The 16,414-nt window shown below is 43.3% G+C and overlaps 1 protein-coding gene across 2 annotated transcripts in view; it reads right to left on the minus strand.

The window, feature by feature from the left end:
• Positions 1-371: 371 nt before the first annotated feature.
• The window catches only part of pnpla7a (patatin-like phospholipase domain containing 7a), a 50,387-nt gene continuing 34,344 nt past the window's right edge, over positions 372-16,414 (minus strand). Inside the window, exons 24-35 of one of the 2 annotated variants that reach the window (XM_076284783.1) lie at positions 15,771-15,953; positions 11,855-11,973; positions 9,835-9,991; positions 9,228-9,344; positions 8,836-8,905; positions 7,816-7,932; positions 6,966-7,114; positions 6,049-6,201; positions 5,152-5,268; positions 4,010-4,094; positions 3,199-3,311; positions 372-2,380 (exon numbers count right to left, since the gene is read on the minus strand). In XM_076284783.1, coding sequence (XP_076140898.1) covers positions 2,231-2,380; positions 3,199-3,311; positions 4,010-4,094; positions 5,152-5,268; positions 6,049-6,201; positions 6,966-7,114; positions 7,816-7,932; positions 8,836-8,905; positions 9,228-9,344; positions 9,835-9,991; positions 11,855-11,973; positions 15,771-15,953 — 1,530 coding nt within the window. In that variant the 3' untranslated portion in view covers positions 372-2,230. Of the gene's footprint in view, positions 2,381-3,198; positions 3,312-3,997; positions 4,095-5,151; positions 5,269-6,048; positions 6,202-6,965; positions 7,115-7,815; positions 7,933-8,835; positions 8,906-9,227; positions 9,345-9,834; positions 9,992-11,854; positions 11,974-15,770; positions 15,954-16,414 lie in introns of both variants that reach the window. The other variant, XM_076284782.1, reaches the window with a different exon arrangement.

The following is a 16,414-nucleotide window of genomic DNA, read 5'->3' on the forward strand; positions in this document are numbered from 1 at the left end:
AAAAACAAAACATGAAACATTGAAACCAAACATTGTTCCGGTGTTCACAGTCAATCAGTTTTCAGTATCACACAATGTTCAGTAGCTCCCAGTCAGTGTTCAGTAGTATGAAATTCAGGACCTTGAGTGTGTTGAGTGTCCAAATGGCACCATTCCAACAAGATACGTCTGCGGCCACTGTGGCTATTCATGAGGCCATCTATTCAATACACTTCCCGGTGACTCAAAGATCAGAGTGACCACATGAGTATGCAGCTCTGTCACAATGACAAAGGTCATCACTTGTCGAGAAAAACAGATGTGACACATTCAGCCTTTCAGCCAACTCAAAATACAGCCAGTATTAAGGAAGTCAAGTACAAATAACCAGGTGCATATGTAACAGGTTTTATTAATAAATGTTGAACAGAGGTGATGTCATTGCACCTCATCTGTTAGGTAGTAAACAATAATACGAAACATCACATTATGTCTTATTTTTTACAACTCAAATACCCTTCTCCTTTATATAACAAGTTCTTCACAAACAAACTCTCCATGGCATTCCGTATTCACGTTACACTTCTTGCACAATCACCAAGCCTTTTTCCCCAAACAATGGAAACTGTCAGGACCGTAACCCTAACACACAATATTATTTTCTTTCAAGCTCTTTCAAGCCTTGTGTCCAGACCACCAATGCTGAATGTGTTTCTACACCAGACAAGGTCACATCCATTAACAATGGGGGGAGAATAGTGATTGCTCAGTAGAAGGCGTGATTCAAGTCCAGGGACACTCGAGACGGAAGTCCCTGAGTGTGCAGAGACAAAGAATCATTTAGTCTTGGCTGGAATGGACACGGGTGCTGAAGGGAGGGCCGTGGCAACTTTCTCGGCAACACTACATGGCCGATTTCCAAAACAGACCTTTTAAACCACTCTTTGGTTTTGCTAGCCAAAGCTCGATGGCAGTTCACTTACATGCTTGATTCAGGCTTGAATCGTTCACATCAATAAACCTTCCAGTCAATCATAATATTCATTTTTACTAAATAGTGGATACGTGAGACATCTGAACCCTAGAGCACCTACGATGCATCAATGTTAGGAGTAATCACATTATCATGATTGATGAATAAATGCGAAGGCACTTCTCTGCGCTAGCTAGACTGCATTGTTTCTGAGGCCCGAAGAACACATGGTATCCTTGGTCAAACAATTATTGCATTGATAGGCTTATGTGAGAATAGTGTGTATGTGTGTGTGTTAGTACTGTATGTGTCTGTGTGTCAGAGGTTAGAGGTATGAAATCATTCTTCGTTAGTCACGTTTATGGACTGTCCATTGAAATGTACTGTCCAGCTCTACTGGATGATCTTTGCATATATTCGTTGCATACATGAAAAAATGTTCAAGCTTTTTGTACAGTATATAAAAAAGACAATCTGAGAAGGCATCTGGACGATCTAGTCGCATTATTAAGTGATTTGAGAAAAATCATAATTATTATTTCCCATAATTATTAGCTGTTTGGGAAAATCAACACTTTACCATCATGTGGGAGATTTCTTCAGACACTGGATTGAAAAAAAAATCCTACAAAAGAGCCAACCAGTAAACAAATAAAAACAATACATCTACACTTAACCCTATCCAAAAGACAGTATGGAAAATAACACGTCCTAACTAATGGAGGAAAATCGAGGCTAGAACTATCCTCCGATGGAAGACCAATAACATCAAAAACACCTCCAGCCCCAAATGATTGGACTTTAGCCTGATGCTAGCCTAAGGGGTTAGCATAGGCAAATGAGCCTTCCCTTCTCATCTGGACTTGGGAAGCTGCACGGGAAGGCTAATGCTATTGTGTTATAATGTCCATGATTGTGCTGAGTATTCTCAAGTGCATCTGGGATACAGGAGTTGGGGTAGTAACTCAAAAGAGTTCAATCCAATTCACTGTATATGTGTGTGTGTCTGTGTCTAAGGCTCAGGCTAAAAGTATTCCTGACAACATACATATAAATGTATTCTTAGTAAGTTGTTTGCTTGTTTTGTGTGTGTGTGTGTGTGTGTGTGTGTGTGTGTGTGGTCAAGGGCTGGCTGGTGTGGAGCCATGGCCCTTCCTGGCCCAGAGGATGAGGAAGGTGAATAATTCAATCCGACTCTGTGTGTGTATGTTCGTCTGTGTGTGAGTGTGTGTGTGTGAGTGTGTGTAAGTGCGTGTGTGTGTGTCAGGTCAGCTTAGGTCAGGGACTGGCTGGTGCGGAGCTGTGGCCCTTCCTGGCCCTGAGGCTGGAGGAGGTGTCGGTGTCAGGGCTGAGGAGGGGAGAGGAAGGCCCCACGTTCTCCACGGGGGGTGAAGAGTTGTTTTGGCCGAGCAGCTCCAACTCTTCGTCCTGAGGAAGAGGATACAGAGGTAGTGGGCTGTTAATGGAAAATGAGCTCAGTCCAGTGTCAAAGAAGTGCATGTCAGATGGCGCAACCTCAGTGCAATGCTGCTGGCTTGAGATTCATTCTGCCCTCACTGGGTAGTGCAAGGCCCTGTCAAATCAGCCCTTTAAAAATCAGCTCAGTAGCCAGACATCTACAGTATGTAACACATTGAGAGTTTGGATATCTCCAAAGAATGCGACGGTGTAGCCCTGCCTTTAAAACAGGTAGATGTGTCCTTACACTACAAAGCAATATTACTGATCATGTAATCATGCTATTCATGGGTTTCATCAGGTCCCTTTCCACAGGTGTATACAATCATGCACCTTGATTATGAATGCATCCTGCATGGTGCTTGATTAATACACCTGTGTAAAGGGACCTGATGAAACCCATGAATTGTTAGCCTTAACTTATCTTTCTCCAGCCCTGACGAGGCAAAATATATACACCTGGCGTGTAATCAACTCGCCTCCTTTCTTGCTCCTCTACTAATTGGCCTCAAGTGGAATGAAACCGAGTTGAGCTCTTCATAGATTATGAGAGAAAGAGGAGATAAAAACACCTGCCCCTGGCTAATTACTTAACATGCAGCCGCACACCCACCACAGGACAAATACAGACTCCATCCAGACTGTGGGTGCATGGAAATGCTACTTCATTATCCCAACTATAACTACGTCCAAAGGAAAAGTTACGGTCAGTTATTTAGGCCATGGCATGGATGGAGGAGGAGGAGGAGGAGGAGGAGGATTGGGGGGGGGGGGTGGTGTTGTCTTACTGTATCCGCAATTTCCTCTTCGGTGTGGTCTCCGTAGCGACCAGTGAGCTCCAGGTCTGAGAGAGCGCTCTCCACCAGCTCCTCCTCATAGTCCGTGTGGTAGTCAGACTCTTCTGGAGGGAGAAGAAACCAGAGCACACGTGAATGGTTGGGTTTCAATTCAACTTAATAACATGTGAATCAGTGTGCATTGTGCAAGTGGTGATCACCCACACCTGGCACCAGGTGCGGGTCTCTGAAAGCACCTCAACACCTTTTGCTCCAGCCTATGCTCGTTTCTCATTTTTGAATGACACCCTTTTTGAAGGCACACACATTTGCACTCAAATAACATGCCATCTGCACACATTCATTCATTTGAACCCCAGACATTTATTTCATTTCACTCTAGGTTTAATAAATGACTTAAAATCCAGATTGAGTTTTTGTTGTCTGCCTCCTCTTATTATGTTGCGGTCTATAAGACAATCACAGTAGTGAGTAATTTGTAATTTAAGGCAAATTAAAAAAAAGGACATGCTCCTTATCAAGCGAGGAGCTGTGCATTGCCGTGGAAAACAAACGTTGTCAGAGCAACTTTAACAGAAATACTTGCTAAAATCACAACAATTTATTTTTATGTGAAAACTATTTCAATCAACATTAGTTGCATGACCCTGAAAAAACAGTAAGATTCCAGGAGGAAAATAAAACTGTATCCAGTAGATCTCTCAGGGCAATAAGCAACAGTCTGGGAGAAGTGGCAGCAAAAGACCATTAGGGCATCACATCTAAACTAAGGGAAGGACCTTTAGCTGACCTTTGTTCTTACCGTCCACTACAGTTGATTTGACAGGCTCAATGCGCGAGACGATCTCAGCCAGGTCAGTGAAGGAGGCATTAGGACAGGTGACCACCTGTGCATACACAAGACAAAAACAACCAGCCTGACTTAGACATAACAGTTTCACCCAGACACTTGCTTTTATTTTCCGTCTCTCTCTGAGGTTAAAGGTATGAAATCATTTGTTAGTCCCGTCTATTGAAATGAACTGTCCAGCTACAGTGTTTCCCATACATTGACTAATCTGTGGCGGGGGGGGAGCCACAAAATACAAATCGGCCGCCACACATAAATATTCATTTTTAATTTAATTTAAATTAAATATAAGATCAAGTCCTTGCATTCCCATTGAGCTGCGCATTTTATGCACGCAGCATTTCCTTGCCCCGCCCTGCTCTCTCTCGTAGCCTGCTGCCCCTCCTCTGCATATGCATTTAACAAAATTCACGATTGTTGAAGGATTGTTGTTGCCACATAGAAGCATTGCATAGAAGACGTCTGGCTAAATTGCTATTAAATCCGCTTAGCATCGTGACCATGCTGCGCAAATTTGTTCAAAACTGCTGCATTGAAGATAACTCTGCTAAGATCTTATCACAACATAGTAGGCTACATTGAAGAGACTAAACTAAGTTAAGTTATGCAATCAAGCAGTATATCAAAGCTAACGTTAGAATACTGTTTGGATGTCGAATTTAGCATGCTTAGCCTACTTACAGCTGCTTGTCAATTTCGTTGAAGGGCTCATTTTATTGACTCTGACACTGAATGTTTGCAAAATCCCGATGTAAGTGGAAAAGTGTTTTCCAAAATGTAAAAGTGCTTGTCCCAAGGAGAAGTACGAACCTTTATTTTAACTATGTAGAAACGTTATGAATTGCATCCACACAACAGCAGCCTTTAAACTGTGTTACAATTGCAATTTGCAAGGGTTCCCTCACGAACGTTTAAAGTGACAGGCACTCAATTAGACCTATACACTACCAAGACGATGCCCAACCCCCCCCCCCCCCCCTGTCCAAGTCAGCTACCGCCACAAATTGAATCCAATTCTGTGGGACACACTGAGCTACCAAATGAAAATAAGTGTGTGTGTGTGTGTGGCGTCCATGGTGTGTGTGGCGTCTCACGTTGTTGCTCTGGGTGTTGTGGAACTCCTCCTGGTGCCGGTCCCTCAGCATCTTCTCCACCACACCGCTGCGAGACCACACGTCAAACACTGTCTTCCCATGCTGGTAGCCCACCTCCTGAGAACACACACACTTTTCAGAGCTTTGCAGAGGTGACATTTAGGTAATATGTAATAGTCCACTGTTAGTTCCTTAACATTCTTGGATGGGTCTAGAGGTGTGTTGGTGTACAGCCTCCATTTTTCAAGATACGTATTGTGTTCTTTTCTTAGACACGTTGTTCATTTTTCATCTCTGAAGATAGAGCTGATATGACTATCCAAAAAACTCCAGTTTTCGAACGAGGTGTGAAATAGGCCTTAAAAAACTGGTTAATAATATGTGAAACCAATGTGCACTGGAACAGCTATCTTCTTGGAGTTGGTCTGATATGCTTAACTTCCAACATGCTTGTCTATAATGTTCTTTCTGATCCCCTCAGGCAACTCTTTCCTTTCATTTCTCTGGTCCATGTTCATTATAATACCACACTGCAGAGTGACTACTTTTCTCCATTGGAATAGGCTGCCTGAGCCCTGAACACAAGATATAATAGGCCTACATCCGTAACACTAATTAAAGTGAAACAGTTCATTTGAAACATCAGTATAATCCAATAATTTATCAAACGTTTTGCTTTACTTTATTACATACCAAACTTTAAGCTTGACACACACACATGTTTCATGTGAATGGGCTCCGTAACGCATTAATTCTCATGGCTTCTAATCGATTTCACTTCAAATTTACATTCCTTACAGATCTGTAATCAATGGACCAATGGACCACTGTTTCAGAATGAAGGGGTTCATCATAAGGGGACTGTCCGGGACACAGGGAGAATGGGGACAGACTCACCGCGATCTCATCGAACTTCCCAAACTCCAGCGTGCGGTAGCGGTCGATGGGGGGGCGGATGTACTCGCAGTAGTCGCTGTTCTTCACAGACTCGAGCTGCCGCACACAGCACACGTACGCCAGCCGCGTCTGGATCTCTCCCATGTTAAGCACCTGCGACGCATACACACACACACACACACACACACACACACGGAAGCTCAAAGACACAGCATGCCCTTTTTAGCGGACATACGCGACACATGTGCAGTACACGTGCACAAACCACATGCATGAACATCTTGGCAACACCTGCCTTACAGCACATTTGTCTCACTAATTGTCTTCGCGTCTCCACAAATTGCTGCAGCTGATAAAATGTCCAAAATGTTACAGAAAAAAGCACCAACAGACATGGAACATTAATAAAATGGGGTGCAACCAGTAGGAGTAGATTATTTCGCTATTTCATTTCACTAACTCAAATGTTAAAGCTTCACTAATTTGCAAGGTCTGTTTGGTTACATTTTAATTCATTTGGGAGATAGACAAGGGCCTTTTGCTGACACTGCCTAATGACAATACCCTGGAACATGAATGGAACTTTGGTATCCAGTTGTATTCAGCCACATAGTTACTGTACATAGTGTCCTAAAAACTGCATATGCATTGCAAACCGAGTACCATACATGACAGTTCTCTTTATGAGATGGTACAGGTCACAGGCAGCTCATTATTTTTCCTGGTGTGCAGCGATCTTTAATTGAATGCGTGTAGATCACTAATGAACTACACTTACTTTTCCATTGGCTTAATTAACTCAATTCTAAACGTAACAGTGGCTGATGTATTATGTAGGTGCATAATACATACCCACACACATACACACGTATGCGCGCAAACCCACACACACGTATGCAAACCCACACGTTTATCACCTTGACTTTCTCTGCAAGGGGATTGAGGCGTTTCCATAGCAGCCACCACCCTGAGAGCGCATCCCCGTAGTTGGTGAGGTTGGTTTCATCCTGGCTGCCCACGTCTATGGCAATCACTACCTTAGCCCCCATGGAACGTGCCACGTCAGCTGTTAGTGGGGGAAATAGAGGATCCAAGTGAAACAAAGACCTAGATATCAAACGCAAGGATTATGGGAAAATGGCAATGTATGCGGATTTACAGTTTAGAGACATGGTTCAAAGATATCTCAATATTATTTTGGTAACACACACAGCACAGATCTTAATATGACTGGATCATCTCTGAAATTAAAATATACTTCTCAAATCAGACTTACTTTTTATTAGGTATACCGACAAGTTTTTTGTACATTTTGTAATACATCATAATTTTCAAAATCACAAAAACAATGTACAGGAGTACAACAAATCTAGCTGAAAAGACCTTTCAGGTCTTTCCACTGTTACAGTAAAGCCTGTGAACAATGGCCGCACATAATGGAAGATCACTGATTTGACTTTGAGTTAGTCTCAGTCACAAGACCAAAATGAATAAATATGGAGCACTACACGTTCATGAAACCCATTTACTTTTCATAGCCCTCACTAAACATCACTTTACGATATTGCATTTCCAAAACCAAAGCTGCTTTATCTGTGTAATGCAGGTGTCAGAATATGTGTGTGTGTGTGTGTGTGTGGTGTGTGTGTGTGTGTGTGTGTGTGTTATGGATATTATTAACATAGCTATGCATTGCTATTGTATTATGGCTAAAGCAATAACCGATGTGGTGCTAGCGGTGGAGGGGTTATTGGCTCTATAAGGCACCTGGCAGGTTGTTGATATAGCCACCGTCCATCAGCAGGTGCCCGTCTTTAGGGTCGCACAGCGGGGGCAGATAGCCAGACAGGGACATGCTGGCACGCACGTATCTCCACAGAGAGCCTGAGAGAGACAGGTAGGGAGGGAGGGAAAGAGAGAGAGGGAGGGAGAGAGAGAGAGAGAGAGAGAGAGGGAGAGAGAGAGAAAGATAAAATTAAGACAGGAGTAAAAGGGCAAAACAGAAGAGAGAGGCAATAATAAATGTATTGCTAGAGAGAGGCAATAAATAGTTACACTGAGTACTCTTACTCTTATACTCAGTCATAGTATAGTATAGTATAGTATAGTATAGTATAGTATAGTATAGTATAGTATAGTTAAGCAATAAGCCCCGAGAGGCCGTAGGTTACGCTGATTCTACAACAGCTAAGGGGTGTTGCTATTGCTTTTCTAAAACTGTTGCTATAAATACCTGGCAAAGTTTCATAAAGTAAAGGCAAAGCAACGAGAAATGTAACGATTTATTCATAGATAATCATTCTTCCGCCAAGAAATATATTTCCTCTATCTAAATGGTTGCCAAGCAACGTCAAGACGCAGCTACTTTAACTTTTGTATCAAGTTATGGTAGCGCAGTAATATAGAACGGAATGCGGTCAAGGTGTATGTTTGTGCTGGATTTTACAACGGCATCGAACGCGATTCAGCCAATCACAAATAAGGACCGGAACTGTCAGTTTTAGAATATAGTATAGTATAGTATACAGTAGCATGGTATCATATAGTACAGTACAGTACCGTACTGTACCGTATCGTATCGTATCGTATCGTATCGTATCGTATCGTATCGTATCGTATCGTATCGTATCGTATCGTATCGTATCGTATCGTATCGTATCGTATCGTATCGTAGTTATACTCAGTCATCAAATGCAGAGCTGAAAGATTAAAGCTAGCGCACAAAGGAAAAGGTGAGTGTTAAATGACATGTCTGACAGACAGGAACGTTATGAGTGTGAAGCTCACCGTCTGTGTGTACCCTCATGGTGGAGTTAGTGATGTCAGTGGTGATGTTGAAGTAGGGGATCCACAGGTCCTGTTCAACAAGCAAAGACACATTGACCACACTGACACATTTTCCACCTGACCTCACACCACCGCTATCGTTATCAACACCTCATACAACCACAACCCTCAGTCCTCACAGAGGAAATCATACAGGAGGAAACAGCGCTCTGTCTTTCCATTGGGAGAATAAGGTGCGTATGTGTGTGTGTGTGTGTGTGTGTGTGTGTGTGTGCATGCGTTTTGGGGGGGGGGGGGGGTCATATCACTCTGTGCCTTCTCTTTCCTCTCTGGAAAGATAAGGGAGGAAGATTGGGAGAATAATGTGTGTGTGTGGAGTGGAGGGGACTGACCTCGATCTGCTTGCCTTTGAAGATGTTGCTGATGCTGGAGTTGAAGGCTGCTCCAGAGAACATGGAGGTGATGGGGTAGGTCAGGTCCAGCACTTTCTTGAACACGGAAGTCATTTCCTGGACAGAGACATGGGTCAGACACACGGGTCACCGTCGGCATGGAGGCTGACGAGCCGCAGGGGAGGCAATTTCAAAATGACCTCTAAACGCCTCAAAGGCCGCAGGTTTTACCGAGAAACCTAGTGGGTGATTAATTCTGAGAAGATGATAAAATTACTCCAATCCTGTCAGAAAAAGTCCTTGGGTGGGCATTCTCATTTTGAAACAGCCAACATGTGCATGGCTTTTTTTCCTTTGAAATGATGTACTGAGTAGTTTTTGGTATGGCACACGTGTACATCTGTTTGTATCATGGAAGACACATCAAATATAATCTTCGTAATATTTAAATTTTTTGTTTGTTTGTGCCAAGTGTGTATGGGTTTGTGTGGATGTATGTATTTTCATGTGTATAGTGTGTGTGTGTGTGTGTGTGTGTGTGTGTATAGTGTGTGTGTGTGTGTATAGTGTGTGTGTGTGTATAGTGTGTGTGTGTGAGGTGTCTCACCACGGCCCACTCCCGTGCCCGTATGCGCATGCGGCTGTGGCTGCGGTCCTCGGCATACAGCGCCCCCATCATGGAACCGATGGAGGTGCCGCCCACCAGGTCCACTGGGATGCCCGCCTCAATCAGGGCACGGAGGATACCCACCTGAGAGCATCCCCTAAGACAGGCAGACAACAGGGAGATCAAGAAAAAAGATTAGGGACAGAGAAATGACAGAGGAATATGCATGGGTGGGTGCTCACTCACCGATAAACATTTGAACACTCTGAAGCCTTTCAGGGACTTCTGAGGTAGTTGGACATGCCTTACTCCGGATTTAAAGCAGGTCCAGCCGCATTCCATTCCGACTGCGACATTGCTTTCAGAAGCGTCCCAGAAACATTCTCCATGCTAAAATAGGCAAGGCACGAGCTACGTCTTTGATGCTTCTGAAACATGATGCCGCTGGACACTTGGTAGAGTCACAAACTGACTGGTGTTTTTGGCAAGCGGTCATCTCTGGCAACCATGTCAAAGCTGCAGCGGCACGCAGCCGGACCTGACGTAAATCCGGGTCAGTGGTCTAAGACGTCTACTGGATAAGGGCCTGTGTGTCCACCAATTGCGTTTTTTGCGCCGACGACAGCTATTTTCTATACAAATCCTATGAAGAAGTTCAGTGTTCACAGCGGTCAGCGCCCTCGGTGGAAAAAAAAGCCTTTGGCACTGACCGTTTTTTTCCGCATCGCTCAGAGCGCTGAAAGTTGAAATCCTTTCAACTTTTAGAACAGCTACGTGCTCGTAAATGTCACTTCTCTCTTGCTTTTTGGTAACCTAGCAACACTTGACCAATAAACACTTGACCAAAGTGTTCTGAAAATGAGGTTGAGGGCGCTGTCGGCACAAAAAAAAATGCGATTGCTGGGCACAGGGCCTAAAGGTCTCACAGCGTCTAAGACGGGGTGGGCAACTAATTTCCCCAAGGGGCCACATGACAAACTGGGATTGTTGAGGAGGGCCGGACCCAAAATACCGAACTCAAGTCTGAACTCAATTCTGTTCAATTCTATTCTGTTCTTGTATAACATTAAGTAAATCATATGGTTTTGTTTACTAGTCGTAAGAACAGATGAAAATGTGAGGGAGACAATATTTAATATTGAACCTACTGATTGAACTCCACTTTTCTTAAGACTCTAGTCACTTACACGGGAGCTACTGCCAAAGTAAGACTGGGGCACGTTTCCTAAGCAGGGTAACACATCTAGACATGAAAAAGGCATAGAAAGATAGTGAAAGAGGAGAGAATTACAGACAGATTGGAGAGGAAAAAATAAAGAGAAATGAAATGTAAAAGTTGAGAGTTGAGTGGACTGAAACAAAATAGCACCATGGGTGAACAGCACAGAGGAGGAGAGAGGAAAATCTGAAACCAACCTTTCAGCACCTCCTGAACATGATAAAGGTGAGACAGACAGATAGAATGCTGTCAGAGAAAGATGAGTGCGGGAGGAAGAAGGGATGAGCAGGACCGAGAGAGAGAAAGAGGGGTGAGGAGAGGAGGCAGAGAGGATGACTGAAGAGAAGGTGAGAAGGAGCCATGACAGTCTGTGTGGGAGGGGGGCCTGCAGCAGAACAGTAGTGACTCAGAAAAGACATTCGTCATCTCAACATCATATCAGCCTTAGATTATTATTCTTTTCCACCGGGTTCAGCCGGGTGTGCTGTTGGTGAGTCAGGCTGTGTATAATTATGGGTGTGAGTATGTACATATGGCAAAACATAAGGTTGCACAAATATAGCATTATTAAATGCAGAAGTGTAGGTGGGCATATTGCAGTGTGTGTGTGTGTGTGTGTGTGTGTGTGTGTGTGTGTGTGTGTGTGTGTGTGTGTGTGTGTGTCGGACTAATGGTTAACATCAGGGAATGTGTATGAGTGTGAATGTGTGTGTGTGTGTGTGTGTGTGTATGTGTGACGGAATAATGGTCAACATCAGGAAATATGTATGACTGTGTGTGTGTGTGTGTGTGTCTGTGTACCTGGCTCCACCTCCGCCCAGTATCAGTGCAATGGCATTGCCTGTGAGCACACGAGCCAGACGGGAGAAATCAGAGTGACGGTCCGCCGGCTTCTGGAACACGCGCTGGTACATCTCCCTCTGGTGAGTGAGTATCACACACACACACACACACACACACACACACACACACACACAATGCATCTTGTGAAAATCAGCACAAGCATCTAATTCAGCATTAATCCAATAAAAGAGTCCATTTGGGCAGTAAAGCGGTCAGGTGAGAGCCGAGGATGTGCTGAGGCTTGCCCCCATGCTTCCCCCGTATCTGTGAAATAAACTCTCACGGTCAGAGGTCGATGGACTGAGAACATTTTAATCAGGCACGCAAATCATTTAATACAGACAGACAGAGGAGTCTGTCATTTGGCCACATGGCCTTTTTATAGGTGCGGCGGTGGGTAGTAATTAGTGTGGTGGACTTGTGGTTTAAGGTTAGAGGCGTGACGAGATACCAGCGTGGAGTCCGTGTGACGCAGGAGGTGCGCTATTAGCAGCACTCCTTGTTAAAAGGCTAATTAGGCTGACTAAGAGCTTTAGCGGACACATTTGTAAGCATGATTTATTTCTTTCCACTCGTAAGAATACCTGTAGATGTGTAGACCTCTGTCTGCTCTGCTTAGTTAGGCTAATTCTGTTTTTGTTTAGTCTGTATCTTCCCTTCTCCTCTCCCCCTTCCCCCCTCAAGTGTCTTTTGCACTTGCCAGGCTGGCATAGTAAATATGAAATTGTTGAAGTCATTAATGTCAATTGATAATAAATTACTAAACAAATAAACAAATCAATAGATGACTGCCTTTGCTAAAGCTAAACCTTCCATGCACATCAAAGTGGATGCATGGAACGTTTAGCTACAGTATGCATACCACGTGGTTGAAGATTATAAGGCTGTAATCTTCAGTGACAATAATTACATGTACTGATTTTGAGGGTTCCAATTAAATGCACCATCACAGAATATTCATCTACTTATGAAACAGAAAACATAACACAATCAGTATTGTAGTAATTTTAAGTACCATTAAAGCAACACCAAAGAGTTTTTTGTACCTTAAAATAAGGTTTCCAAAATCGTTTCAGTGGTTCATCAACTCATAACAGGGTGAACGGCACTTCTGCATTCGCTTCGCGGCCCTCTATCGGTTATAACCACACTATGTAAGTTTGCCAGATCGGGTAGCGGATCTGTAGTTCAATGGAATGAGACATAAAAAACTACAATTTTGACTTGCATCTGATGTCGCAATACATCGTACTTTCAAAAATCATGCAACATATTCTACCTTATCTGTGGACATTGTTATTTGCAAAGCCGGTGCTGGATAAACAAATAGCGTGCGTGCAACAGAGGGAAAGTTCTTTGGTGTTGCTTTAAGAATCAATCTGTCATAGACAGAGCCCAAATATCATACTGCGCTATTTAGCTTTGTGGCTGGTATGACGGTTAGCTCACAACAATGGAACATTAACGTCTTTATCTGATACAGTATGGTTCACTGATTGATGCATTGGTTTAAGTAACATCTAAAATCGGAATTTGATCCGTGAGGAAATAACGATCAAGTCAGTATACCTCCAGATCTTGTGAGAAGAAGTTGTCTGATTGTAGTTGCAAAAACACCCTATTCCTGTATTATAAAGCTTAATTGGGCTGCTTTAAACATTGTCCCAGGTTTCCAATGTGAAACCTACAATATAATAAATAAATACAATTCATATGACACCTTTTATACAAATATCTTTGGAGGTTCAACTACCTGATGATTCTCCTACCAAAAGAGCATGTTGCAAATACAAGTCCATCCTTCAGAGTCACAAATCAATGGTAATACAATTTCTGAGGCTAAATGAGGGCAGTTGATCCATAGATTATAATCTGATTAACCATCATATTAACACCATCAATTTAAAGGAACCGTATGTAAGAAATGTAATTCAATTAATCATAAAATGGCCCTGATTTGTCACTAGACATTAGGAAATCATGCTAATTTCAAATACTTATATCACTGACAACAGTAGTCCGGCCAGGATATCGTCATTTAAAAAAGTGAAGTTGCAGCCCTCAACTGATGTTGATGTTTACATATTTGTGTTTTAGCCTGATCCGCCACCCTCCACCTATCTAGTAATCACAAAGTCAGTAGTGTTTCGGCATCTGGGTTGCCAGCTCTGCTCTAGTTACCACATCTGCGGTGTACACCGCTCTACAGTATTTTGAAAGTGATTGTACAGTAGTACCAGTTTTGGCCAAAATCCTACATACGGTTCTTTTAACTGAATAACTCTCAGATTTAGAGCTGACAGCAAATGGTGTCAATGGAGACAAAGACAGAGGGAGAGGAACGGTAACCAGTGACCTATATAGGTCAGCGATGGCGACAGATGAACACAGAGACAGAGGGACGTTAAAAAGAAGAAGTGGGAAAGTGGGAACCAGAACCAAAATAGAGTGACAGACGGACACAAAGTCCCACGGAGGAGAGGTCACACAGTCAGCAGGAAAGAGTCGTCTGGAGAGTTGAGGAAGAAAGTGGTTTCTTAGCATAAAAGAGGACGAGGTGCAAAAGTATTAGAAAAATAAATAAATCCCTGCTTGTCAGTCAGAGTGCCACAGCAAAAGTGCTACAGAGGTTAAAAGAGGAAGTGATGCAATGAGTTATGACCTTGCTCCCTGAAATGTTCAGGTCATTGTCACAAGCTTTCACCTGATGATCAATATTTGCTAGGAAACGTAGAAGAGAATCACAAAGGAAAGTGTGTCAGAAGTGCCCAAGGCTGCGGGAAGTCAATCTGGAGCAAGAGCTTTCCTAACACAGTAAGGTGTGCACTATGTGGAAGTAGTGTGCATGGTGGTGATCCACGCAGGCAGCCACTGCTGAAGCACAGCACAAGCCTGATTTAGACTTCAACAAGGCCGATAGTGACAGAGGTGAAGATTCCCTACTCTGGCCTGATGAGACCAAAAACGATCTTTGTGGATATCTTTTTGGATATACATCATCCAAAACTGACTGACTCCAGCAACCAAAGGCTAAACAATGAGGCAAACATCAGTGGCTATGGCAGTAGTGAAGGTGTGCGGGGACTGTACTTCATTGATAACACTATAAATTCATAGCAGTCTCTATCAAAACATCAAAGGCACTCAAGAAGGGCATCCTCCAGGAGTGGAATTTGAACTTGAACACTCACTGCTAAGAAGGGTCAACAACGCATTACTTGAAAGTAATGGAAGACATACTTAGCACTACATATTTGCAGAATTTAAATCGAGGCTGTAATCATTTTTTGCGAACCCTTGCCAAACTTCATTATTTTAGGTATTGATGATTGAAAAAATCTCAGTGTTCAAGGCGGGTGCACCCATTTATGCCGTATGCTGCATTTTCTTTCCACTGGCTCTTCTGACTGGCAGAAAAGTAAGATTTGCTTGACTGCAAATTCTACAGAACTTGTAACCAACCACAACCACAGTATGTTCTACTTGTTTTGCTTAAATGCGCATATTCAGCATATTCATTAATATACAGGCATATTAATTCAGCAATTTTCGAATGCACCCATTATTCACACACTGCACTTGCAGTCACACGAACCCCTATAATGCATAACCAGCACATGTTTCTGGAGCAGAATGCATCACAGATGTACCAGAAATAAGGCACAAAAAGTCTGGTGTGTGTCTGTGTGTATACTGTATACACAAAAAGGACAGAAAAAGCAAGAGACAGAAACAGAGAGAGAGTGAAAGTGTGTGGGTGAGAGAGGAGTGAGAGAGTGAAAGAAAGAAAGAAAGAAAGAAAGAAAGAAAAAGAGAAAGAGAGAGTGTGAGTGAGTAAGTAAGTGTGTGTGTGTGTATATGTCTTTGCCCATACCAGTTTGGGCAGGCTTCTCTTGGAGAAGACGCGGCGCGGGCACGAGAGGTGTAGGTGTCTGGAGATCCAGCTCCTCATGTTGAGCCACTCCACGGTGCCATTGGGGGGAGGACCATCCTCCCTGTGCAGCAACACCAGCTGCTTCTGGGCCCGTACCGCACTCCCCTCCAGCATCCGCTCCAGCTAAGGACCAGGGACAGAGACAGAAAGAGAGGGAGAGAGAGAGAGAGAGGGAAGGTGACATTTTTTTTACAATCGTACGTTACAACACTATGCAATCAATGAATATAAAATGCATGGAAGAAACAAGAAAGGGTGAGACAAAAATTGTGCAGGGAGAGAGAGAGAGATGGAAGGGGAAAGGAGAAAGAAAAACAAAGGGCGGAGATGGGACGGTCAGAGAGAAAGGGGAACACCATACCGTAAGTGTGGTAAGAGCTAGTCAGACAGGTGGGGAGACAGACAGGTTCATTTGTTTCTGCTGACTTCACAGACGACAAGGGCAGACGTGACAAGTGACGAGCAGCCAAAAAACTAAATTAAAATGCTTCATTCAAACTCCCTACTTAAAAAGATGACCTACTACTGGGACACTTTACCAGGATACAGAAGACACTGCCCTTCAGAAAAAAAGTTCAATCCCA

This window comes from Alosa pseudoharengus, unplaced genomic scaffold, assembly GCF_046254945.1.
Source record: "Alosa pseudoharengus isolate Yale_2024_CS ecotype anadromous, Long Island Sound unplaced genomic scaffold, YU_APseudo_1.1 YU_APseudo_1.1_scf_14, whole genome shotgun sequence".
NCBI classification, from domain to species: domain Eukaryota; kingdom Metazoa; phylum Chordata; class Actinopteri; order Clupeiformes; family Clupeidae; genus Alosa; species Alosa pseudoharengus.